This window comes from Phyllobates terribilis, unplaced genomic scaffold (genome assembly GCF_046119375.1).
Source record: "Phyllobates terribilis strain yellow unplaced genomic scaffold, ASM4611937v1 Scaffold_7__3_contigs__length_470593459, whole genome shotgun sequence".
Taxonomy (NCBI): Eukaryota; Metazoa; Chordata; class Amphibia; order Anura; family Dendrobatidae; genus Phyllobates; species Phyllobates terribilis.
The window spans coordinates 391,459,727-391,487,497 of record NW_027362767.1 but is presented as its reverse complement, the minus strand read 5'-3'; the positions used below and the strand labels follow the sequence as shown (position 1 = coordinate 391,487,497).

General features: G+C 45.7%; 1 protein-coding gene across 2 annotated transcripts in view; it reads right to left on the bottom strand.

Annotated features, from left to right (window-relative positions):
* Nucleotides 1–27,771, bottom strand: part of LOC141154959 (cytochrome P450 2G1-like) — a 103,628-nt gene that overhangs the window by 50,685 nt on the left and 25,172 nt on the right. Inside the window, exon 2 of one of the 2 annotated variants that reach the window (XM_073641536.1) lies at nucleotides 6,136–6,319. In XM_073641536.1, the coding sequence (XP_073497637.1) occupies nucleotides 6,136–6,319 (184 nt within the window). The remainder of the gene's footprint in view (nucleotides 1–6,135; nucleotides 6,320–27,771) is intronic. The other variant, XM_073641537.1, reaches the window with a different exon arrangement.

The following is a 27,771-nucleotide window of genomic DNA, read 5'->3' as shown; positions in this document are numbered from 1 at the left end:
ACTTTGTTAGTTCCTCCCATCCCTACAATTATACCAAACAGAGACTATGAGCCATATGTTTGGATAGCCAAAAGACACACAGCTGCCTAACAAAGTGACAATGCCGACACCATATTCCTAGTAAAATATTGTTCTGTATGGTACCCGATTAAATGCCAACAATAAATGCTAAAATAATACCAACATAGAGTTGATAAACTAAAGCCTCATATATAAAAGCATTCTTATAATGCAACTATACAAAAACATTAGGATTTATGATGCCTTAAAGCCTCAGGTGCCAAATTAATTCAGGCAAGGATGGAAAATTTACTTTGTGCAGCCCTTAGTCTTCCATACAGAATAATGGCCCCACATAGTCCTCCATACAGAATAATGGCCCCACATAGTCCTTCATGCAGAATAATGGGCCCACATAGTCCTCCATACAGAATAATGGGCCCTACATAGTCCTCTATACATAATATTGAGCACCACATATTCCTCCATACAGAATAATGGCCCCACATAGTCCTCCATACAGAATAATGGCCCCACATAGTCCTTCATACAGAATAATGGGCCCCACATAGTGCTACATACAGAATAATGGCCCCACATAGTCCTCCATACAGAATAATGGCCCCACCTAGTCCTCCATACAGAATAATGGCTCTACATTGTCCTCCATACAGAATAATGGGCCCCACATAGCCCTCCACACAGAATAATGGCCCCACATAGTGCTCCATACGGAATAATGGACCCACATAGTCCTCCATACAGAATAATGGGCCCCACATAGCTCTCCACACAGAATAATGGCTCCACATAGTCCTCCATACAGAATAATGGGCCCCACATAGTCCGCCATACAGATTAATGGTCCCACATAGGGATGTGGTGTTTCTGGCGTCGCTGGTCAAATAAAACCACCCTGCAGGCCAGATTTGGCCTACGAACCAGAGTTTGACATGTATGCTCTAAATCGTGCTCTGACCCTATTATTGTGCCAGTAACGTTCCATCATAATTCCACCTGTAGAGTGCCCAATTAATTGTGCCAGCAAAACAACCTCTTAGAATTGTTATAATTTTGCCCTGAACAGCATTGGCATCAAATTGCACTCATTAATAGTACTAAGTAGTGGGATCTGATTTGGCCTGGATAACCCCATTAAGTTTTTTTTTTTTTTACTCAAGAGCCAAAACATGTTTTTAATTTTCCATGAACACGATGGTAAAGTGGTGAAAAATAATGCAATTTCACCATTATTTTTGGGTTATTACGGCATTCATTGTGGAATAAAAATTATTCTCTACGTTCGAACAATTACCGCAGTCCCAAACTTGTAAAGTTAAGAAATGAAAAAAAAATCTGAATTTTGTTAAAAAAAAAATTGGTTTGTGTCGTCGTCTTTTCAGACCATAACAGTGGAAACCGGTAAACGGCAATTCTGGTGTTTCTAAATTTTTTTTTGCGACGTTTACCATACAGGTTATATCATTTCATATTTTGATAGATTGGACTTTTGTGGACTCGATGACACCGAATTTGTTTACTTTTTATTTACTTTTATTTTGGAAAAAGGGGGTGATTCCACCATTTATTATTTGTATGTATATACAGTGTATATATATATATATATATATATATATATATATATATATATATATATATATATATACATACATAGAAAAATATTTAGATTTGAGAGTCCTCAGTGGTTGATACCTTTTAATGGCTAACTGAAAAGATGGTAACAAATTGCAAGCTTTCAAGACTACTCAAGTCGGTGGATGGAGCCAGACATGATGTCACAGATGTGCCTGGGCATGCTCCTGATGAGGTTGCGGATGGTCTCCTGTGGGATCTCCTCCCAGACCTGGACTAAAGCATCTCTGCCAAGCATCTCTGGGAACTCCTTCAAGATTGTTGGAAGACCATTTCCGGTGACTACCACTTGAAGCTCATCAAGAGAATGCCAAGAGTGTGCAAAGCAGTCAACAAAGCAAAAGGTGGCTACTTTGAAGTACCTAGAATATAAGACATATTTTCAGTTGGTTTACTCTTTTTTGTTAAGTATATAATTCCACATGTGTTAATTCATAGTTTTGATGCCTTCAGTGTGAATGTACCATTTTCATAGTCATGAAAATACAGAAAAATCTTTAAATGAGAAGGTGTGTCCAAACTTTTGGTCTGTACTGTATATTCTGTTGTTTAAGTGTTCCCTTTATAGTTTTCAGCAGTGTATGTATATATATATATATATATATATATATACTGTAATACAGAGGCATTACTGTAATGATCCAGAGTGTGTGTTTTGGCTGAACATGTACCTCCCCCTCAGGTGACTGGTCACATGACTGTGACATCACACAGGTCCTTTTGCACACAGAAGGTCTGAACACATGACTGTGACATCAGCTCAGGTCCTGTGGGTGTTCTCTAGAGGATATAAAAACCCTGGTAGTTTTAAGACAGGGTGGAAAGGCATGAGGCCTGTTCCCGTGTGGGACACCGTGAGAGTGAGAGGCCTGGTGAGGCCGGTTGAAGCCTGGTGGACTCCTGGAAGGTGCAGCCTGGATCCTTGTGTGTAAGTGATGCCAGTAAGTCTTGGAGGGCCAGAGGCTTGGAAAATAAGTGCCCTGGAATGCACAGAGCCTGGATCTGTGTGTAAGCGATGCCAGTAAGCCTTGGAGGGCCAGAGGCTTGGAAAATAAGCTGCTAGGGGCAACTGCAGCCCGGTTGCTAGGGGCAACGGCACAGGACGACGAATGTGAATAAAGCATCTTGCTGTGACTCGGCGGGGTCACGAAGATTAAAGCATCTTGCTGTGGCTCGGCGGGGTCACGAAGATTAAAAGCATCTTGCTGTAACTCGGTGGGGTTGCGAAGATTGTCGTCGCACTCAAACCTGGTTTGCTAAGGCTCGGCGGGGCCATGAAAATTTTTTCGGGGAGAGTGGTGTAAAGTGTCTAGTGTGTTCCGCGATGGCCATGAATGGTGCAGTATCTCCAGACGGAATGGAGAAAGGGTTAGAGTGAAATCGCTCTTCGGCATAATGGAGTGTCCTGAAGAAATGCAGGAGCTGATAAAGATGGCTGTGAAAGGAGCAGCAAATGAGTCTGAAGCTATTGAGCAATTAAAGTGCCTGTCAAAAGCACAGCAGCAGGCATTTGAGAAAATACAGCAACAGGACATGGTGCACGAATGGCAGGAGCTGTTGGCACCATATAGAATGGCGGCAGTGGACCATTCTGTGAATTTTCTGTGGGTGCCAGTATTGTCCCAGAGTGCCCGGGAAGGTGGTGAGAGATGTTGTGAGTTGGGTCCTAAGACTATTGCTGGTTTTTTTTGTGAAAATTCCCCTACAGGAGTAGGTGTCCAAAAGTGGGTGGAGTCTCAAAAGGGGGCGGATTTTCAAAAGGGAATAGAGTATAGAAAACTGAAAATTGTTACTGGTTGTGGGTTGGTACCCCCTAAAAATGACAATTTGACAGTTGATAATGGGGTGACTCCAGTGGAGGGGTTGACGTCAAGGTGGGAGGTGACTTGTTGGTCCACGACACGATGGGGAGTGACACGGACCCCACAACTGATGGTGACACTATGAACGTAGAAAGAGAGTTTAGTCAGGAGGGGCTGTATGATGTGAGGAAGTCCCCCTCTCGTCGACGGCGCAAGGGCCACAAAAAGGTTGCTTCTGTAGTCTTGACTGAAAGTAAAAATAAAGAAAATGTAATGTGTGCCATTGTTTCAAGGCAGAAGAGGAGGTGACGTTGCCAGTAGCAACCTCTGATACAGTATTGAGACAGAAGGAGCATGATCTGACAGCCCTGAAACAGGAGGTGGCCAGTCAGGCTCCAGCCCTTGGTCATATCAGGCAGCAGTGTCAGAGTGAAGTGACGTGCAGCAATTATGTGAAAACCAGGTTGTGAGGAACTTACAGCGAGACCTGAAAGGAAGCAACAAGGAAATTAACCAATGGAAGGAAATGTTCCAGGAAATTAAGGAGGATCGCTGCAAAATCAAGGAGGAGGTTTTGCAGTTGAAGCTTGAGAAGGAGACGCGGCAGGATGGAGTTTCTGGGCGTGAACAAAACCTAGAACGACTGCGCAAACAGTTCAACCGGGAGCTGTGTGACTCCAAGATGGAGTGTGGTGAACTCAGTAAATAACTGCAATGAATTAAGAGAGACTATTATGATCTCCTCAAGGTTAAGGAAAAACTAGAGGATGATAAGGCGGATGCAGAGCACATGCGCCAAATGGTTGATCTCCGCAGAAAGACACTAGGTCTGGAAGCTCAGGTGAAGGAGCTGCAGACGTTCTGTGATAATCTCCAGAGGGCAGAAATGTGCCTTAAGGCTAGGCCACAGACCAGGGCCAGGAGTTGGTCACTGGAGATGGGAGGTATGAAGTAGATACCTCCTCGAGTGATGCGAGCTCGGATGATTTGGTGGATGTAGGAGCCGAGATCAAGGAGCTCAAGGAGTCGCTACAAGCCCATTGGAAGCAAGAGAACCTTGAGAAACTGGCTGTTGAGAGCAGAGTGGGTGCATTGGAGACAGAGAGGTCTGAGAGAACTCTACTGTTAAAGGAGCAGTTGAAGCAGGAAGAGCTTCAGAGATGGGCTGCTGAGAGGCGAGTAGCTGAGCTGGAGGAAGAAGTTTTTGAGCTCAAAGGTCGCCTGGTAAAGTATCACTCAGTGAACGAGGCCTCCTTGGAGAAGGAAGAGGGCAAACAAGTTGCGGAAGTGGTCAAGAAGAAAGTTTGTGAATTTGTAGCTGTGATTCAGCTCAGGGGAAACATACAGGGTGAAGAAGCTGAAAGTCAGCTGCCCCTGAAACCTGAGCCAGATAATCATTTGGAGACTACTGGTGAGACCAAAACGTCTTGGTACAAATGCCTCATAGATGTACCTGAGGATTTGAGAGAAGAATGCACCAGTGAGTCCGTGCATGACCAGTTTAAGAAGGCCGTGGGAGCCTGTAAGGTGTACTCGACCTCTGAAGCTAAACAGCTGGTGGTCCTGTACCTCCCCCTCAGGTGACTGGTCACATGACTGTGACATCACACAGGTCCTTTTGCACACAGAAGGTCTGAACACATGACCGTGGCATCAGCACAGGTCCTGTGGTTGTTCTCTAGAGGATATAAACCCCTGGTAGTTTTAAGACAGGGGTGGAAAGGCATGAGGCCTGTTCCTGTTAGGGACAACGTGAGAGTGAGAGGCCTGGTGAGGCCTGGTGAAGCCTGGTGGACTCCTGGAAGGTGAAGCCTGGATCCTTGTGTGTAAGCGATGCCAGTAAGCCTTGGAGGGCCAGAGGCTTGGAAAATAAGTGCCCTGGAAGGCATAGAGCCAGGATCTGTGTGTAAGCGATGCCAGTAAGCCTTGGAGGGCCAGAGGCTTGGAAAATAAGCATCCTGGAAGGCACAGAGCCTTGATCTGTGTGTATGAGAGATGCCAGTGACCTTGAACGGGATAAGGGCTGGAGACCACGCTTGGTAAGCCTTAGAGCCGCAGTGGTGGCGGAATAGAGCGGACTGAAGCAGCTACAACCCCTCAAAAGGTAAAACACTTCTTGATGTGGACAGTGATATAAATGACTTTGCTGAGGGATGTAACTGGAGCCAAGAGGGCCTGTCTGCTAGTTGAAGGGCTTCTGGATGTTATATGTGTAATATGCCGGTGAGCCACTAAGATGGACTGTGTGACAAGCAGTTTCTGAAGATTAATAAACTGCCGGATGGTGAAATACCGGAAAACGTGGCTGGTGTGCATTAATTGACCCGGCGCAGTGAGTATCCCCCAGGATGATGACTAGCGCTGCCTTACAATACACACATACTTCTAGTTTCATTTTGTCTTACTTTTGGCATTTTAGGGCATCTGAACCAGCAATTGCTTGATCTTTTGTGCTATAAAGTCCGATACCTCAATATTTCAGTATATAATGAATTTTATGATCTCCCATGAAGCCCAGACACTATCCTACTGCAGCATCATTTGATCTAAACAACTCAATGTGACTGTGAAGTAGTTTTTGTGCCAAAATACTACATAAATATGTGAACAAGGCCCATTGAAATGTTTCATTTCACACGTTATATCCATATATATTTATTTATACGAAGTAACTTTTTACCATGTCCATCAAAGACTCTATCCACAGACGGTTGTTTTCCGCGACCAATAAAGTCTTCTCCATGATCCACCAAAGCCTCTTTTACAGCTTCATAGCCACAGAAAACAACCACAGGACGAGGCCCAAAGTAAAAGGTGTATACGGAGCCGTACTTCTTGCCCAACTGCAGAGAAAAATAACAAAACTAGGGAAGGTAAGATGAGAGCATGTGACGGTATTCAATGATGTTCTGCGGTCACCCTGGAATGTAAAGAAATTAAGAAATGTGCAATATATATCATGGGAGGCAAAATGAAAAACCTGTATTGATATAAGATTAATACTTGCATACAGTGTATAAATAATACTGCCATATACGTAAAAAAATGCTATCATATAGGCTATACTTTTTTACTGTGACTGTAACAATAATATTAACAGTGGGAGGGAAATTTTTGGCACTGACGAGTTTTCTTGGTAAGGTAGAGAAGAACTGATTTTCCATTTTTTTGCTTGGGAGGCAAGTTGTTGAATGAAAGGTAACTGCAGTACAAACTACTGAATAGCTGAGTAATATCGCCATGCAGTGACAAAGTAATACTACCATGATACAGAACTCCTCTCCAGATAAATCAGCATGGGTATCTTCGACTCTCTATTTTTGCAGTACATCCGCACCCAGTTGGCGGTACATCCCTCCACTCTCTGGGAACACAACCTCCTACTCTCCTATAGCACAAACAAGTGTTAATTTTAGAGATTCCAATGTCTAATGTCTAACAAATTTTTAGACCGAGGTGAGAAAAGCGCATGAAAATCGTTGGAGTTTCATCTAGAAAACTTTGAGAATTTGAATCCATACTGTGATCCATGTTTCATCTGGGCATCCATTTTTTTTAAATCCTAGTGGTATCCGTGTGGCATCCGATTTTATATATCCATAGTTTAAAATATACATCATATAATACAGTTTTGTTAATAATTATAAGGTATCCCTAAAAATCAGATGTACTACCGATGATTCGTATGGGATCCAATTTCTTTTTTTGCACACCCGCAGACTTGAATGTGTGAGCTTCATCTGAGACATGGAAGGGAATATTGCATTCTTCAAAAAACGGTCACCTGAACAGTCCAATTGAGTCCGATTTTTTTTTTTTCGGACAGCATTCGTCCATATTATAGGCACATCTGAACGAGCCCTAAGGGTACGGTCATATGAACTCATCTTCCATCTGAGTGCTGTCTGTGTAAAATACTGACCTCCCACAGACCAATGTTAACCTATGTGCCACCTTTCACATGGACCTTAGCTCCATTTAGGAAAATCGCTGCATGCTGTGCTGGCGTCAGCACCCGGTGTACCCGGGCAAGTGCCAGGGCCCTGGACCATCAGAGGGGCCACCAATGTTGGGGCCCGTACTGCTCCCCCAGCATCTGTGCAGGACCACCGGCGCTGCTTGATTGCCGGCACTTCACCAGACATGGTCGCGCATAGTGCGCTGTGCGGCTGTGTCTGGTAGTAATGACATGGCAGGGGCGACACTGTGCCTTTAATTGTGCTTGTGTGTCACCCTGGCTGCATCATTGCTAGCAGACACAGTCGCACAGCGCACTGCACACCGCCATGTCTGAATTGCCGGCAATCAAACACCGCCGGAGGTCCTGCACAGATGCGGGGGGAGCAGCCCGGGTCCCGACAGCGAGTGGTCTCCCCCCCTAATGGTCCAGAGCCCGATGTCTGTGACATGCCGGCGGCCCTGCACAGATGAGGGGGAGCAGCCTGGGCCCCAACAGCAAGTGGGCCCCTCTGATGGTCCAGGACCCCCTGTGTGTGCCATTCTGGCAGCCCTGCACAGCCACATGGTAAAGGATATGGGCTGGAGACAGGACCGGGGACAGATGAAAGAGGTTTGTTGCCTGTTTCCCCAATCCCCATATTAAAAATATTTCTAAAGTGTGTGTGTGTATGTATGATGTAAATGTCTGTGTATATCAGTGTGTATGACTGTGTATATATATTTATGTCCGTTTTATATGTGTTATTAAGAATTAGTGTTCAAATACTGTATGTATGTATGCATGTCTGTATGTGTACATATTTCTGTATCTGCGTATTGTATGTGCAAATATCTGTGTACCATGTGCATGTGTGTGTGTGTGCATGTGCATATCTGCATACTGTGTGCATGTCTGCATGGTGTGTGCATGTTTGTGTACTGTGTGCGTGCATATCTGCGTACTGTGTGCATGCATGTCTGCGTACTGTGTGTGTGTGCATGTCTATGTACTGTGTGCATGCATGTCTGTGTACTGTGTGCATGTCTGCTTACTGTGCACATGTGCATGTCTGCGTACTGTGTGCGTGTATGTCTGCGTACTGTGTGTGTGTGCATGTCTGCGTACTGTGTATATGCATGTCTGTGTACTGTCTTTGCGTGCATGTCTGCATACTGTGTGTGCATGCATGTATGCGTACTGTGTGTGCGTGCATGTCTGCGTACTGTGTGTGCTTGCATGTCTGCGTACTGTGTGTGTGCATGTCTGCGTACTGTGTGTGTGTGTGCATGTCTGCGTACTGTGTGTGTGTGCATGTCTGCATACTGTGTGTGTGCATGTCTGCATACCACGTGTGTGTGCATGTCTGCGTACTGTGTGTGTGTGCATGTCTGCATACTGTGTGTGTGCATGTCTGCATACCACGTGTGTGTGCATGTCTGCGTACTGTGTGTGTGTGCATGTCTGCATACTGTGTGTGTGTATGTCTGCATACCACGTGTGTGTGCATGTCTGCGTACTGTGTGTGCGTGCATGTCTGTGTACTGTGTGTGCATGCATGTCTGCGTACTGTGTGTGCATGCATGTCTGCGTACTGTGTGTGCATGCATGTCTGCGTACTGTGTGTGCGTGCATGTCTGCGTACTGTGTGCGTGCATGTCTGCATACTACGTGTGAGTGCATGTCTGCATACTGTGTGTGCGTGCATGTCTGCGTACTGTGTGTGCGTGCATGTCTGTGTACTGTGTGAGCGTGCATATCTGCTTACTGTGAGCGTGCATGTCTGCGTACTGTGTGTGTGCATGTCTGCGTACTGTGCGTGCGTGCATGTCTGCGTACTGTGTATGCGTGCATGTCTGCGTACTATGTGTGTGCATGTCTGCGTACTGTGTGTGTGTGTGTGCAAGTCTGCGTACTGTGTGTGTGTGCATGTCTGCGTACTGTGTGCGTGCATGTCTGCATACTACGTGTGTGTGCATGTCTGTGTACTGTGTGTGCGGGCATATCTGTGTACTGTGTGTGCGTGCATATCTGCGTACTGTGTGCGTGCCTGTCTGCGTACTGTGCATGCGTGCATGTCTGTGTACTGTGCATGCGTGCATGTCTGCATACTGTGCATGCGTGCATGTCTGCGTACTGTGTGCGTGCATGTTTGAGTACTGTGTGTGCGTGCATGTCTGCATATTGTGTGTGCGTGCATGTCTGCATACTGTGTGTGCGTGCATGCCTGCATACTGCGTGTGCGTGCATGTCTGCATACTGTGTGTGTGTGCATAGCTGTGTACTGTGTGCGTGCATGTCTGCATACTCTGTGTGCATGTCTCCGTACTGCGTGTGCGTGCATGTCTGCGTACTGTGTGTGCGTGCCTGTCTGCGTACTGTTTGTGCGTGCATGTCTGCGTGCTGTGTGAGTGCATGTCTGCATACTGTTTGAGTGCATGTCTGCGTACTGTGTGCATGTCTGTGTACTGTGTGTGCGCGCATGTCTGCATATGTGAAGGATGAGGGGACAGCCTGGTCCCTGTGTAATATATCTGTATTTCTCTGTCGTATCTGTGCATCATGAATCGTGTATGTGTTAAAGGGACCCACTGAGATTCTTTTGCCTGGGACCCACGAAAACCTGGAGCCGGTCCTGGCTGCATGCTCTACTCTGGTAACATTTATGGAGCATATTAGTGCATGCACATAGTTGTCATCTGCTGCATTTGTCCAGACGTTCATATAGAGCTACACACAGGGCAAGTCACTTCCATAATTCGCAGACATGACTGATCCGATATACACTGCTCAAAAAAATAAAGGGAACACTTAAACAACAGAATATAACCCCAAGTAAATCAAACTTCTGTGAAATCAAACTGTCTTCTTAGGAAGCAACACTGATTGACAATCAATTTCACAGGCTTTTGTGCAAATGGAACAGACAATAGATGGAAACTATTGGCAATTATCAAGACACCCTCAATAAAGGAATGGTTCTGCAGGTGGGGACCACAGACCACATCTCAGTACCAATGCTTTTTGGCTGATGTTTTGGTCACTTTTGAATGTTGGTTGCGCTTTCACACTCGTGGTAGCATGAGACGGACTCTACAACCCACAAAAATTGCTCAGGTAGGGCAGCTCATCCAGAATGGCATATCAATGTGAGCTGTGGCAAGAAGGTTTGCTGTGTATGTCAGAATAGTGTCCAGAGGCTGGAGGCGCTACCAGGAGACAGGCCAGTACACCAGGAGATGTGGAGGGGGCCGTAGGATGGCAACAACCCAGCAGTAGGACCGCTACCTCCGCCTTTGTGCAAGGAGGAACATAACGAGCACTGCCAGAGTCCTGCAAAATGACCTCCAGCAGGCCACAAATGTGCATGTGTCTGCATAAACGGTTAGAAACCGACTCCATGAGGGTGATATGAGGGCCCGACGTGCACAGATGGGGGTTGTGTTCACAGCCCAACACAGTGTACGATGCTTAGCATGTGCCAAAGAGCACCAGGATTGGCAAAGGTGCCACTGGCGCCCTGTGCTCTTTACAGATGAAAGCAGGTTCACACTGAGCACATGTGACAGACGTGACAGAGTCTGGAGACGCCGTGGAGAGTGATCTGCTGCCTGCAACATCCTTTAGCATGACCGGTTTGGCAGTGGGTCAGTAATGCTGTGGGGTGGCATTTCTTTGGAGGCTGCACAGCCCTCCATGTGCTCGCCAGAGGTAGCCTGACTGCCATTAGGTACCGAGGTGAGATCCTCAGACCGCTTGTGAGACCATATGCTGGTGCGGTTGGCCCTGGGTTCCTCCTAATGCAGGACAATGCCAGACCTGATGTGGCTGGAGTGTGTCAGCAGTTCCTGCAAGATGAAGGCATTGAAGCTATGGACTGGCCCGCCCGTTCCCCAGGCATGAATCCGATTGAGCATATCTGGGACATCATGTCTCGCTCCATCCACCAACGTCATATTGCACCACAGACTGTCCAGGAGTTAGCGGATGCTTTAGTCCAGGTCTGGGAGGAGATCCCACAGGAGACCATCCGCAACCTCATCAGGAGCATGCCCAGGCATTGTAGGGAGGTTATACAGGCACGTGGATGCCACACACAATACTGAGCCTCATTTTGACTTGTTTTAAGGACATTACATCAAAGTTGGATCAGCCTGTAGTGTGTTTTTCCACTTTAATTTTGGGGTTGACTCCAAATCCAGGTCTCCATTGGTTAATACATTTGATTTCCATTGATGATTTTTGTGTGATTTTGTTGTCAGCACATTCAACTTTGTATAGAACAAAGTATTCAATGAGAATATTTCATTCATTCAGATCTAGGATGTGCTATTTGAGTGTTCCCTTTATTTTTTTGAGCAGTATATAATGCTGCCATGTGAGCTTAACCTAATTGTGGTGCCCCACACCAGATATGACATCATCATAGACAGCGCTTTCCTGGTTCCCCAATATGAAAAGAATTCATATGAACAGTACATTCCAGAAAATGCTAGAAAATAATATTTTCTATAGGATGATTTCAAAAGAGGGCCCCCATATGCAGCTCAGAATGGTACTAATAAAGTGTTAGATGGTTCTCCTATGCACAGTACCAGCTTTGGAATGCTCGGTTGGACAGATCAACATCAAAGCAGAACATGGCAGAAAGCAGGTCAGGAGCAAACCAATAGTAGTCCCAAAACAGCCAGCTAAAGAGTAATCAAAAAGTCTAGAAGTCAGCCACAAATAAACAGCAGAATCCAAGTTTAGGTAATAACTTGGATCAGAACTAGTGATGAGCGAGCATGCTCGCTACTGCTCGGTGCTCGCCCGAGCATCTCACTGCTCGAGATGCTCGGCGTTCGCCGAGTATTTCCGGGGTTGTTCGGCGGGAGGTCGGGTCCCCTCCCTGCATGTTTTGCGCTCTTTAGAGCGCCAATCAACATGCAGGGATTGCCTGCCACACACTGTACTGCCGCAGCCATGTTGGTTGTGGCATTACAGTGATTGGATGGCCGCACAGCGTCATCAGGTCTCTCATCACAGTCACTTCGGAATCAGGCAGAGTAGGGAGAGGTGGTGCTGCGTCAGGGAGAGATTTGCTTGTGTATTAGGTAGTGTAGGGAGAAAAACCGTACATTACACATATTCATCTTAACAAAGAGTCCTTCTGAGGACTAACTAATCCATCTGCAGAGATATCAGGCAGCCAGTGTATATAGCAGAAAATACTGCCATTTTTGGCTTCCATTAAAAATTTCCTTCAGTGTGTCAGTGAAGCAATTCACACCAGTTTGCTGTTAAAACTAGTTATCTGCAGGCCAGGTATTTAAAACTCTGTTTTCTCTGTCACATGGATCACATATAAGCTTGCCCCAAACTCAGTCATTTGTAGTGAGCGTGGAAGTTACTGTCCTCCATTTAAAATGGGCAAGGCACGTGGCAAGGGATCGGGAACTGGGCGTGATGGTGATGGTGCATGCAGAGGCCGAGGACAAGGCTGAGGGCAAGCTGAAATTGTGCCACAACAAACACCCACATCTTCTCGCCTGACCTTCCAGTCCCAATTCCTAGGGGACCGCAGCACACCACTATTGAACACAGAGCAGTGTCAAAAGGTTGTTGGTTGGATAGCAGATAATGCTTCCAGTCACTTAGCCACCACCACCACCACCCTGTCTTCCACACGGTCAAGTCACAGTAGCAGTGAGTCTGGACCGCATATTCCTCACCCTGATCCTTCTTCCTCCCACCATGCCGAGTGCCCGGAGACAACTGATCCCACACTTGGACACTCTGAAGAGCTGTTCACTTTTCCATTTATAGATTCGGGCCTCTTGCCCGGTCCACTTGAAGCGGGGCAAGAGGAGATCGCATGTAGCGATGCCCAAATATTTGAGCAGCCACGGTCACAAGAAGGCGACGGTGGGAAAGTGTCACAAGAGGTGGACGATGATGAGACACAATTGCCAGAAAGTCAGGAGGAGGACCAGGGTGCGGATGTGGAAGACAAGGTGGTGAATGATATAGTAACTGACCCAACCTGGCAGTAGGACATGCAGAGTGAGGACAGCAGCACACAGGGGAAGGGAAGAAGAGCACCACAACAGGCAGGAAGAATCAGTATGGTGGCTGTAGACAGAAGGCAGGCAACCACTCCCTGTAACACCAACACGAAGGAAGTTGCCAATACAACTGTTAAGCCTTCCCGAGTATGGTTGTTTTTTAAAGACTCTGCCGATAACCCCAAAAGGCCATTTGCACCACCTGCCAGGCCAGCATCAGCAGGGGGAGCAAAACGACCAGCCTGACCACCACCAGCATGATCAGGCACATGGCAGCAAAGCAGCCGACTTTGTGGGCCGAACCACAGGGTCCAGGAACAGTGTCTGCAGGTGGCACCATTGCTTCTTCCGTTGTTGTGCATGCAAGCCAATCCCTTGTCCATGGTGCATGTGAAGTTGCCTCCTGCCCCGCACCTCTCGTTGTGCACTCTGTAGTAGCAGCATCAGGAAGCACATCCATGACCTTGTCCCAGTGCAGCATTCAGTTGTCCATACTCCAGTCCTTGGAACGCAAGCGCAAATATGCAGCCAATGCCCCACAGGCCACACTAAATTCTCACATTTCACGACTGCTTGTGCTTGAAATGTTTCCTTTTAGGCTCATGGAGATGGAAGCATTCCGCAACCTGATGGCGGCAGCCGTCCCTTGGTACTCGGTCCCCAGCCGCCACTATTTCTCCCGGTGTGCCGTCCCCTCATTAAACAAGCACGTGTCCCTAAACATTGACCATGCCCTCAACAACGCAGTTACCCGGAAATCCTACCTAACCACGGACACGTGGACAAGTGCTTGTGGGCAGGGATTGTAAATCTTTCTGATGGCACCCTGGGTTAACATAGTTGAAGCCGGAACCCAGTCGGACCTTGGGACGGAACACGTCCTCCCGACGCCAAGGATTGCGGTCCATAGGTCAATCAGGGTTGCCCCAACGGTCTACAGCTTCTGCACCTCATCAAACTCAGCCTCCAACTCCTCTTCAGCCTCCATCTCTGAAATGAGCACGTCAGTCACAAGCTGGAAGCACTGCAGCACTGCCTCTCCCAAGCGGCAACAGGCTGTGCTGAAGCTAACATGATTAAATGACAAACCGCACAATGCTGAAGAGTTGTGGACAGCTCTGAAAGAGCAGGCAGATCTGTGGCTCACACCGCTGAACCTACAGCCATGCATGGTCGTGTGTGACAATGGCCGGAACCTGGTGGCGGTTCTGAGGCGAGGCAAGCTCATACACGTACCATGCCTGGTTCATGTGCTTAACCTCATGGTTCAGCGGTTTCTCAAATCCTACCCAGAGCTGCCAGATCTGCTTGTTAAAGTACGCCGCCTGTGAGCCCATTTTCGAAAGTCACCTACAGCTTCCGCCACCCTTGCCGTTTTCAGCAGCGTTTGCAGCTTCCGGCTCACAGACTGGTGTGTGATGTCCCCACGTATTGGAACTCTACACTGCAGATATTGGGAAGGATCTGTGAGCAGAAGAGGTCAGTTGTTGAGTACCAGCATCAACAAGGCCATAGGTATTCAATTCAGACTCCACATATAAGACCTCAGGAGTGGACATGGATGTCCGACATATGTGCCATCCTCCAAAACTTTGAGGACTCCACCAAGATGGTGAGCTGTGATGACGCCATAATTAGCATCACCATCCCGCTTCTCTGTCTTCTGAAACGCTCTCTGTTCACAATCAAATAGGATGCATTGCAGGAGGAGCATTATGAGATGGAGCAAGGAACCATACAGGGTGATTACACACAGCCCAGCCTCATCTCATCCCAACGTGGATTGGGTGACAATGAGGAAGAGGAGGATGAGGAAGGACAGGAGCTAGTTTCATGCGGTATAGACGGTACTACATGTACAGCTGTCATACAGTCTGTTCAGCGTGGATGGCCAGAGGACAGAGAGGAGGAGGAGGAGGAGAGCATGGTCAGTCATGCTCTTGGTGAGGACACGGAAGTCTTGCCTGTTAGTAGTATGGCATGCATGGTTGAGTTTATGTTACGCTGCCTTTCCCATCACCCTCGCATTCTCAAAATTTTGGATGACAGTCATTACTGGTTGGTGACACTTCTAGACCCACGCTACAAGGAGAACTTTATATCTCTTATTCCTGAAGTGGACACATCTGCAAAAATGGGGCAGTACCAGAAGGCCCTTGTTGCGGAACTATTAAAAAAATTCCCATCAGAAAATGCTGGTGGCAGAGGGCACACTTCATTGCACAACCAAGGAGTACAGGCGAGAGAGACACAACTTCAATCCAGCAGAGGCAGGGGAACACTGCCAAAGTTCTGGAAGAGTTTTCTCCGCCCCTCCCATCGCACAGGCCCTGAGGCGCAGAGTACTCTCACAAGGAGTGCAAAGTTTGGGAAGATGCTGAGGGAGTACATTGCCGACCGTACCAACGTCCTCTGTGATTCCTCTGTGCTTGGGTATACAAGCTTGATATGTGGAATGAAATGTCTCTCTAGCCTGTCCTAGCCTGCCGTGCCGCTAGCGTTTTATCAGAGCGGGTTTTTAGTGCCGCTGGTGGAAATATAACAAGTGCATCCGCCTGTCAACGGAAAATTCTGACAGGCTGACTCTTATAAAAATGAACAAGGGCTGGATTGGGCCAGACTTCTCAACATCACTGAATGATAGCTACGTAACATAAACTCAAATCCAATATCTTTTTTTGGGAGGTGTATTCCCATACACCTTTTCACACCCAGACATGGGTATATGCTTCCTGATTTTGGCTATTTGCTCTTGTCCTCCTCCTTCTCCTTATTCTCCACCACCATATCACCAGGGTGAGCATGGTCCGTGATGCAACACCCACATAATTTTTTAAAGGGTGTTTATGTTCTCCATAAAAAGAAAAAATTATACAGTATGTTCATGTATACCCCCCAGCAGGACCGGCTCCAGGTTTTTGTGCGCCCTCAGCGAAAGAGTCTCAGTGGCCCCTTTAACACATACCACGATTCGTGAGTGATGCACAGATACCACAGAGAAATATATATATAGTACAATGCGGAAGATTTCACTTCTTACATTTCATGAGTGATATCTATTGTAAATTCCACAATAGCTCAGAAACCGGTGAATCGCTTCATACAGAATACTGGCCCCCACAAAATGCTCCATACAGTATACTGGCCCCCATATAACGCTCCATACAGGATACTGGCCCCCATATAACGCTCCATACAGGATACTGGCCCATATATAATGTTCCATACAGCATACTGAACCCCATATAACGCCCCACTTAGGGAACTGGCCCCCATATAACGCTTCATACAGGATACTGGCCCCAATATAACACTCCATGCAGGCTGTGCCCCTACATAATGCTCCATGCAGGCTGTTCCCCACATAATGCCTCATGCAGGCTTCCCCCCCCCTTATAATGCCCCACGCAGGCTGCTCTCTCCATATAATGCCCCATGCAGGATGTCACCCCCCTTATAATGCCCCATGCAGGATGTCACTCTCTTATAATGCCCCATGCATTATGTAACCCCCCTTATAATACCCCATGCAGGATGTCACCCCCTTATAATGCCCCATGCAGGATGTAACCTCCCCCCCTTCCTTATAATGTCCCATGCAGGATGTCAGCCTCCCACTCTTATAATGCCACATGTAGGATGTCACCCCCCTTTTAATGCCCCATGTAGGATGTCACCCCCCCTTTTATTGCCCCATGCAGGATGTCACCCCCCCTTTTAATGCCCCATGCAGGATGTCACACACCCCCTCCCTTATAATGCCCCATGCAGGATGTCACCCCCCCTTATAATGCCTCATGCAGGATGTCACATCCCCCTCCCTTATAATGCCCCATGCAGGATGTCACACACCCCCTCTACCTTATAATGCCCCATGCAGTATGTCACTCCCCCCTCCCTTATAATGCCCCATACCTCCATACATTAAAAAAAAAATCAAATACTCACCTCACTTCTCCTCACCTGCTGCCACTGCTCCAGACTCGAGTGTCGCAGGCGTCTTCCCGCTCTGCGCTGTGATGGCTCAGGAGAGAGCACAGTGGAAAGATGTCACCATGCCCTCTGACCTGAGACATCACAGTCAGAGGACGCAGAAGAGAAGAGACCGGAGCTGCTGCGGAGGCACAGGGAGAGGTAAGTATTGTTTTGTCGGCTGTCGGGGCCCAGAGCAAGCAGGGGGGAGCGGGCGCTGACACTGCTCTCCTCTGCTCACGGGTCCCATAATGCGGCGGGGTGTCCCACGGCGAGTGGGCGCCTCCGCCTGCTCAGGGCCCAGCATTTGCCCGGGTGCACCGGGTGCTGGCGCCGGCCCTGCCCCCCAGGGGTAAATGTTTGTCAGCCCAAACACTTAGTGCATGGGCATTACAAGTATAGGAGGCCCGCTTCTTTCTAATGGGAACATTTTTTTATGAGGCCCTCCTCCACATCTCTTTCAAGGGGCATTGGAGTGCCTCCAATTTTTTGGCAACCCTTGCATTCACTGCATAGGCCAACACTATGGGAGACCCACTTCCTAATAATGGTAACATGGTTTTGAGGAGGCCCTCTGACCTCCATGTCTCTTCCAAGGTGCATTGAAGTGCCTCCAAATGTCTGGCAGCCCTTGCATTCACTGCATAGGCCAACACTATGGGAGACTCTCTCCTTTCTAATGGGAATTTGTCGTTACTGTGGCCCTGATCTATGTGTCTTTAATTTCTTAGTGGGATTTTTCCTAAATTTGGTCAGCCGTTGGACTCATTGCATACCCTATAACTGTATAGCAGACCCTCTCCTTTCTAATGGGAACATGTCGTACCTGTTACTGTGGCTTGCTCAATGTGTCTTTAAATTCTTAGTGGGGTTTCTCCTAAATTTGGTCAGCCATTGGGCTCACTTCATACCTTATAACTGTATAGCAGACTCTCTCCTTTCTAATGGGAACATGTCGTATTCGTTATTGTGGCCCTACTCTAGGTGTCTTTCAGAGTCCCCCATAGTCAATGAAATAGGATGTGTCTGATGATGTGTCACACACCACATTGCCAGATAAGGTTGTAAAATGCTAAAATGACATTTCCCGGTGAAGGCATTAGCCTTAAAGAATAACCTCAAAGTAATCGCATTGTTCAGCTCTTCCACCTCCTCTTCCATCTCCGAAATGACCACATCAGTCACAAGCTGAAAGCACTGCAGCACTGCCTTGGCCAAGTGGCAACAGGCTGTGCTGAACAAAACATGCTTAAGGCTTAGGTGACAAACCGCCCAGCGCTGCAGAGTTGTTGAAGGCTGCAACACAGTAGCTTGATCTGTGGCTCTCACCGCTGAACATACAGCCAGGCATGGTCATGTGTGACAATGGGCTGAACCTGGTGATGAATAAATGACAGCCGGAGTAGATACGGTTTCCCTCTATGCCAGTCCTTTCACCGAGCTAAAGAATATGGCTGTGGTGAAATACAACTCCACTGAGAAGCTGTTTCAGATTGAAAAACATTGGGCCCACCAGAGGATTTGATTCTGAGGGCTCACCTTTCTCCCCCGCTCAAGAGCCCCATAGCAGCTGCAAAGTTAGCACTATCATGAACTCACCTGATGTAGAAGCCAGGGCACACCAGAGGATTCTCTGGTGGGACTGTCCAACCTTGCCGAGAAGCAGTCCTGGCTAAGAAAAGTGTGTGGGAAGGTTCCCGGACACTCTATGGCTGCTTTTTTACTGAGGTGGAAACCCACGCAAACACGGGGAGAGCATACAAAGTCCTTGCAGATGTTGTCCTTGCTGGGATTTGTACCCTGGATCCCAGCACTGCAAGGCTTCAGTGCTAACCACTGATCCAATGTGCTGCCATTCACCCTCTAATATCTAACAGGCTGGAGAAACTTGCACCTACTGTCACTCTATCTTCAGCTCCTTTGTGAGAAACTAATGTATTTGGGCATCCACTCAGTCTAGCAAATAAAATTCCTGAGAAGGAAATTGGAGAAGGCTTCGCTACTGTTACTGGGGGCAGTGCTAATACCATGGCGTCGTACCATAGTTTACTGGAAATATTACAGGCTGGTAGGAGGCAAGCAAATTCCCACAGAAAAGTACCAGCAGTAATGTTCAGGGACCCACGCTTGTAGAAGGCAGAGGCAACACCGGGAGAAATACACTGTGTTCCAAATTATTATGCAAATAATATTTTCTCAGATTTTCCCAAATTACCTATATGAATTGCAGTCATTGTAATTTTCCAGTCAAATAACTATTAGAGTACAATTGAAAGGTTTTTGTACAAACTGCCTATGATAACAGTATATTTTTAAAAAAAATAAAAAACTCAAACTGCACTCAAAATGCATGTCCCAAATTATTATGCACAGCAGAGTTTTCAACCTTTTCATTTTAATAAAGAACAAAAAAATGTCATTTTTGAAATTATAAGCATTAGCAGGTTATTAGAAACTGAAATCAAACAGTTTTCAACTCAAAACTTTATTCTAGGTGATGTTACATTTGCACATAGGACCGCTGGTTCGAAAGGAGCTTCTGAACTCTCTCGTTAATTGAATTTGTCAGGTTTTGGATGGTTTCTGCTTCAATTGTTTTGCATGAGGCAGAATACCCTCCCAGAGCTGTTGCTTAGATGTGAACTGCCTCCCGCCATCATAGATAGAGATGAGAGTTGTTCGACTCGAACTGTTCGCCAATCGCAAATTCGAGCTGTTTTGGGCGGTGTTCGAGCCGTTCGGCGAACACGAACGATTTGAGAAAAATTCGACTGTTCAAGGTTATGTTCGATAACTGTTCGTGCACCAAAATCATAACTGGATTTTTTCTCAGTAATGATGAAAATGAATGTTAATACGCAGTTTGAGTGTACAGCGGGGCTGGGGGAGGGGCAGGGGATGGATCTCTGCAGGAATAATGAAGATCTCCATTTTTTTTTCTCTTTCCCGCATTTACAGTGGGGAGGTGCAATCTGTCAGCCTATCAGCAGAGCACACACGGAGCGAAGGGCATGTGTCATTGGCAGTGTATGTCACATGTCCTTGCCCTATAAGACCCAGCCATTTTCCCCGTCGCCACCATTTTCTCACTGCTGCAGCTGCATGTTAGACGGCACTGCTGTTGCTGTGTGCGCTATACCTTGTTAATTTCAAGCCAATTTTCGCACAAATCTACAGATAGCTTGGGAGTAGGGAAGAGTTGTGATTGCAGTCCTTTTAAGGACTAGGTTACAGCATTTGCTACGACTTTTATCAGGCAGATCTGTGCTCTTAAATAGATAGATTGTGGGAGTAAAGACTAATTGTAATTGCAGTCCTTTTCAGGACTAAGTTACATCTGTTCCTATCAGTTTTTGCCAGGCAGGTCTGTGCCAGTGCTCTGCAAGTTTTTTTCACAGAATTTAGCTGAATCTAGCAAAGCTAATCCTGTTTGGCCTATTGCAGAGTGTGTTAGTCAGTGGAGTAGCCTATCTGTGTTGCAAGATACACCACCTGTGTATAGAATACCAATTTTTTTACTGCACCTAGTGAAGTAAAACCTTTTGGGCATAGCATCATTCTATTAGTCCATCTATACTGACCTCCATAAGGTTGCAAATTGAATATAATTTTTTTCTGCATCTAGCTCTGAAAAAATATTTGTCCTTCTAGCAGTATGTGGGACTTTTTCTACTAGTCCATCTATACTGACCTCCATCAGGTTGCAAATTCAAAATAATTTTTTGTCTGCATCTAGCTCTGAAAAAATATTTGGCCTTCTAGAAGTGTGTGGGACTTGTTCTATTAGACTATCTATACTGACCTCCATCAGGTTGCAAATTGAATATAATTCTTTTCTGCATCTAGCACTGAAAAAATATTTGGCCTTCTAGCAGTGTGTGGGACTTGTTCTATTAGTCCATCTATACTAACCTCCATCAGGTTGCAAACTGAATATAATTTTTTTCTGCATCTACCTCTGAAAAAATATTTGGGCTTCAAGCAGTGTGTGGGACCTGTTCTATTAGTCCATCTATACTGAGCTCCATCAGGTTGCAAATTAGAAATTATTTTTATCTGCATCTAGCTATGAAAAAATATTTGGCCTTCTAGCAGAGTGTGGGACTTGTTCTATTAGTCCATCTATACTGATCTCCATCAGGTTGCAAATGAAATATAATTTTTTGCCTGCATCTAGCTCTGAAAAAATATTTGGCCTTCTAGCAGTGTGTGGGACTTGTTTTATTAGTCCATCTATACTGACCTCCATCAGGTTGCAAATTAAAAATAATTTTTATCTGCATCTAGCTCTGAAAAAATATTTGGCCTTCTAGCAGTGTGTGGGACTTGTTGTTAGAACCTTGTTCTTAGTTTTTTTCCTTTGCTGGTCACATGACCTTGTTGGCCTATTTAATCCTGCTCCGCCCTTCTGGCTTTGCTGGACTTCATTGTTTAACTACTTTCTAGCTAGCCTGTGCTCTGTATCTAACTCTGTTAGTTTGCTTGGTCTACGGACCTCTATGTTCTATATATTTTGTTTGTTCGTCTGTCTGCTACTATTTCTGTTAGGAGGTGTCCCATTTTCCTCCCAGTCCTTAGTACTTGTATGGATTCCTTCCCCACATCTATAGGTCTCCGTACAGACTAGCTTAGGACTTTAGCAGGTCTGATCGCAGGATCAGGTCCCCTGTTACATCGTAGGGATTAAGCTGAGTTCTATTGTAGGGACAGATCTCCTCTTTTTCCTTAGCTCTGGTAGCAGAACATAACAGTAAGTCCAGCCCAGCAAATGCTCTAAGGAAAGATTTTTTTTTCTGTTCCATCATGGTGTCGGTTCTGGATTTGGCTAAACACCTGCAGGGACTCTCTTTGGAGGTGACTGAGCTCCGTCAGCACGTGAGTAACTGTCCTGGAGCACATTTCTTGGAGCCTAAGGTACGTTTGCCGGATTTATTTTTTGGTGAACACCGAGAATTTTTTTCATTTAAAAATGCTTGCTTATTGTATTTTCGTTTGAGACCCAAGTCCTCTGGGGATGATTCCCAGCGCATAGGGTTTATAATGTCACTTTTGCGCAAAGAGCCTCAGGAGTGGGCCTTTTCTTTGCAACCTAGTGATACATGCTTCAGATCAGTGGATAGTTTTTTTTCTGCTTTGGGACTATTATATGATGATCCTGACCGTGTCGCATCAGCTGAGACTGAGTTAAGACGTTTGAGACAGGGATCAGGTAATGTGGAAAAATATTGTACTCATTTCCGTCGATGGTCTACTCAAACAGGGTGGAACGATTCTGCTCTGAAAAGTCTATTTCTTGCTGGGCTCAGTGAAAGGGTTAAAGACCTGCTAATTGCTTATCCTACACCTGAAGATTTGCAACAGGCTATGCAATTAGCTATACGGGTGGATAGGAGACTGCGTGCAAGGGTTAATGAGAGCAAATCCTCTGCTATGTCAGTTTCTGGTTATGAGAATGTGTGTACTAACAGTGGTGAATCGATGGAGATTGGAGCGATGGCACCTCGCTCTCAAGAAAAAGATTGCAGATTTTCTGAAGGCTTGTGTTTCTATTGCAGAAAATCTGGTCATTTGATTAAAGACTGTGAGCTTCGTATGAAGAAAGAAAAAAAAATGGTCAGTCATGCCTGTATTGCCTGTTTAAATTCCAAGGGTGTATTTTTAGCTGCTTCCACGATTGCTCAGGAAAAATTAATGGAATTTCGGGTGTTTGTTGATTGTGGGTCTACTCTGAATGTAATTGATGGGGTTTTCTTGGAAAGACTCAATTTAAAACCCGAACCTTTATCATCCCCCATTGCTGTGGTCTCTGTGGATGGTTCCCCTTTGAAGAATATTACTCTCAAGGTCTGTGAATTTCCTCTCACTATTAATGGTGTTCACCATGAGAAATTGGATTTGGTAGTGTTGAATAACTTGCCTTCTCCAGTAATATTGGGATTGCCCTGGTTAAAATTTCACAATCCTGTACTGGATTGGTCTACCAGTGAAATTAAATCCTGGAGCCATAAATGTTATGACAAGTGTTGTACCGGGCGTATTGCAGCTTTGGATAGGGGAGAATTGCCTGTTCCTATTCAGGATTTTTGGAGAGTTTTTTCTGAGAAGGAATCGCAGGTTTTGCCTCCCCATAGAGACTATGATTGTTCTATTGAATTTGTCCCTGGAGCGACTCTTCCTAAAAGTCGTTTATTTAACCTTACTATTCCTGAGAGAAAGGCTTTGGAGGAATACATACAGACAAGTTTGGCCGCCGGTCACATTAGGCCCTCTAAGTCTCCTGTGGCGGTTGGATTTTTTTTTGTAAAAAAAAAGGACGGCGGTTTACGTCCTTGTCTGGATTTTCGTGAGATTAGCAAAATTACTGTACGCAATCCTTACCCACTGCCATTGATTCCTGATCTGTTTAACCAGTTAATGGGGGCCAAGTGGTTCTCTAAAATTGACCTTAAGGGGGCATACAATCTGTTGCGCATGAAGGAGGGTGACGAATGGAAGACTGCTTTTAACACTCCTGTGGGTCATTTTGAGAATCTGGTTATGCCTTTTGGTCTTACTAATGCTCCTGCATTTTTTCAGAATCTTATTAATGACATCCTTAGACCTTTGATCGGCAAAAATGTGGTTGTGTATTTGGATGACATTTTGATTTATTCGCTGGATCTGGAGTCTCATTGGCGGAGCGTACGTGAGGTATTACAGTTGTTAATGGACAATTCGCTTTTTGCTAAGCTGGGGAAATGTGAGTTCGCTGTACAGAGAATTAGTTTTTTGGGCTACATTATCTCCAGCGAAGGTTTTGAGATGGACCCGGTTAAAGTTCAAGCTGTACAGGAATGGCCTAGGCCTATTGGTTTGAAATCGATACAGAGGTTTTTGGGTTTCGCCAATTATTACAGAAAATTCATAAAAAATTTTTCTAGTATTGTCAAACCTCTGACCGATCTCACCAGGAAAGGTGCTGATGCGGTTCAGTGGTCTTCTGAGGCCATTGAAGCTTTTGTGTATCTCAAGGAGAGGTTCACCTCTGCTCCCATCCTTATGCAGCCTGATGTGACTAAGCCGTTTTTGGTTGAGGTTGATGCTTCCTCTGTGGGGGTTGGCGCAGTATTGTCTCAGGATAACGGGGATGGATTACATCCCTGTGCCTTTTTTTCAAAAAATTTTTCGGAGAGTGAACTGAATTACGATATTGGTAATCGGGAATTATTGGCTATTAAACTCGCATTTGAACACTGGCGCCACTTCTTGGAAGGTGCGGAATTTCCCGTTCAGGTTCTTACGGATCATAAAAATCTGATATATCTTGATGCTGCCAAGCGCCTGAATGCCCGTCAGGCTAGGTGGGCACTGTTTTTCTCGCGGTTTAATTTCTCCATTACTTACATCCCTGGTACTAAGAATGTTAAGGCGGATGCCTTGTCTCGCAGTTTTTCTCCCATAGTCGGTGCTGAGAAAGAGGAGAACATTTTACAAGAAGGTGTTGTAATAGCTGCTTTGGACTCCGTTTTGGAAGATGAGATTCTTAAAGCACAGGAGAATGCCCCATCTAACACTCCTCATGGGAGGTTGTTTGTGCCTGGGACCTTTAGGAGAGATTTGTTTGTTGAGTGTCACAAATCTCGGTTGGCAGGTCATCCCGGAATCTCTGAGACCAAGAGACTGGTGGGTCGCAGTTTTTGGTGGCCTGGATGGCAGAAGGAAGTCATTAAGTGGGTGCGCCAATGTACTATTTGTGCTAGATCTAAGTCCTCACATACTCCTGCTGCGGGGTTGCTTTGTCCTTTGGAGGTTCCCAGTGCTCCTTGGACACATTTGGCTATGGACTTTATAACTGACCTTCCCCCCTCTGAGGGTTTTACTGTCATCTGGGTGGTCGTGGACCGTTTTAGCAAGATGTGTCACTTGGTTCCCTTCGTCAAACTGCCCTGCGCTAAAACTCTCGCTAAGGCCTTTGTCAAGGAAATTGTCAGACTTCATGGCGTTCCTACTGACATTGTTTCTGATAGGGGTCCTCAGTTCGTGGCTCGATTTTGGCGTGCCTTTTGTGACAGGTTGGGAGTTCATTTGTCGTTCTCGTCCGGATATCATCCTGAATCTAATGGCCAGACAGAAAGGAAAAACCAGGATGTTGAGCAGTTCTTGCGTTGTTTTGTGGCAGACAATCAAGAGGGGTGGTCTGAGTTTCTGCCACTTGCTGAATTTGCTCTGAACAATCATACATCTTCTTCTGCTGGTTGTTCGCCTTTTTTTTGTTGTTCTGGGAGACATCCGTCATTTGGGTCGTTCTCCAAGTTGGGATCTGTCGTGCCTGAGGAGGAGAATTTTTCCGGTGATTTGGAGAGAGTTTGGACGGATGTGCGTGGTAATCTTCAGGAGGCCAACAGAAAATCTAAAGACTACTTTGATAGGAAACGACAGGAGGTTTTGTTCGCTGTTGGTAACATGGTTTGGTTGTCCTCTAGGAATCTGCGGTTGAGGATTCCTTCTAAGAAATTGGGTCCCAAGTTTGTAGGGCCCTTTAAGGTGCTTCAGGTTGTCAACCAATCTGCTGTTAGGTTGGAGGTTCCTACCTCCTGGAGAATTAATCCGGTATTTCATGTCTCTCTGTTGAAAAAAGCTGTTGTATCGGATTGTGACGCCTCTGCCTCTGTTCCTCCGGTGGTGGAGGACGGGGAATATGAAATTTCTCGCATCCTTAACTCTAGACAGTATAGAGGTAGTTTGCAGTATCTTGTGGCCTGGAAAGGTTTCGGACCCGAGGATAACTCTTGGGTGAGGTCGGATGATGTTTCCGCGTCCAGACTTATCAGAGCATTTCACAGGAGATTTCCTGATAAGCCTGGTCCTAGGGGATCCGGAGGATCCTCTTAGAAGGGGGGGTACTGTTAGAACCTTGTTCTTAGTTTTTTTCTTTGCTGGTCACATGACCTTGTTGGCCTATTTAATCCTGCTCCGCCCTTCTGGCTTTGCTGGACTTCATTGTTTAACTACTTTCTAGCTAGCCTGTGCTCTGTATCTAACTCTGTTAGTTTGCTTGGTCTACGGACCTCTATGTTCTATATATTTTGTTTGTTCGTCTGTCTGCTACTATTTCTGTTAGGAGGTGTCCCATTTTCCTCCCAGTCCTTAGTACTTGTAGGGATTCCTTCCCCACATCTATAGGTCTCCGTACAGACTAGCTTAGGACTTTAGCAGGTCTGATCGCAGGATCAGGTCCCCTGTTACATCGTTGGGATTAAGCTGAGTTATATCGTAGGGACAGATCTCCTCTCTTTCCTTAGCTCTGGTAGCAGAACATAACACTTGTTCTATTAGTACATCTATACTGACCTCCATCAGGTTGCAAATTCAAAATATTTTTTATCTGCATCTAGCTCTGAAAAAATATTTGGCCTTCTAGCAGTGTGTGGGACTTGTACTATTAGTCCATCTATACTGACCTCCATCAGGTTGCTAATTAAAAATAATTTTTTGTCTGCATCTAGCTCTGAAAAAATATTTGGCCTTCTACCAGTGTGTGGGACTTGTTCTATTAGTCCATCTATACTGACCTCCATCAGATTGCAAACTGAATATAATTTTTTTCTGCATCTACCTCTGAAAAAATATTTGGCTTCTAGCAGTGTGTGGGACTTGTTCTATTAGTCCATCTATACTGACCTCGATCTTGTTGCAAATTAAAAATAATTTTTATCTGCATCTCGCTCTGAAAAAATATTTGGCCTTCTAGCAGTGTGTTGGACTTGTTATATTAGTCCATCTATACTGACCTCCATGAGGTTGCAAATTCAAAATATTTTTTTGTCTGCATCTAGCTCTGAAAAAATATTTGGCCTTCTAGCAGTGTGTGGGACTTGTTATATTAGTCCATCTATACTGACCTCCATCAGGTTGCAAATTGAATATAATATTTTTCTGCATATACCTCTGAAAAAATATTTGGGCTTCAAGCTGTGTGTGGGACTTGTTCTATTAGTCCATCTATACTGACCTCCATCAGGTTTCAAATTGAATATAATTTTTTTCTGCATCTAGCCCTGAAAAAATATTTCTCCTTCTAGCAGTGTGTGGGACTTGTTCTACTAGTCCATCTATACTGACCTCCATCAGGTTGCAAATTCAAAATAATTTTTTGTCTGCATCTAGCTCTGAAAAATATTTGGCCTTCTAGCAGTGTGTGGGACTTGATCTATTAGTCCATCTATACTGACCTCCATCAGTTTGCAAATTGAATATAATTTTTTTCTGCATCTAGCTCTGAAAAAAATATTTGGGCTTCTAGCAGTGTGTGGTACTTGGTCTATTAGTCCATCTATACTGACCTCCATCAGGTTGCAAATTGAACATAATATTTTTCTGC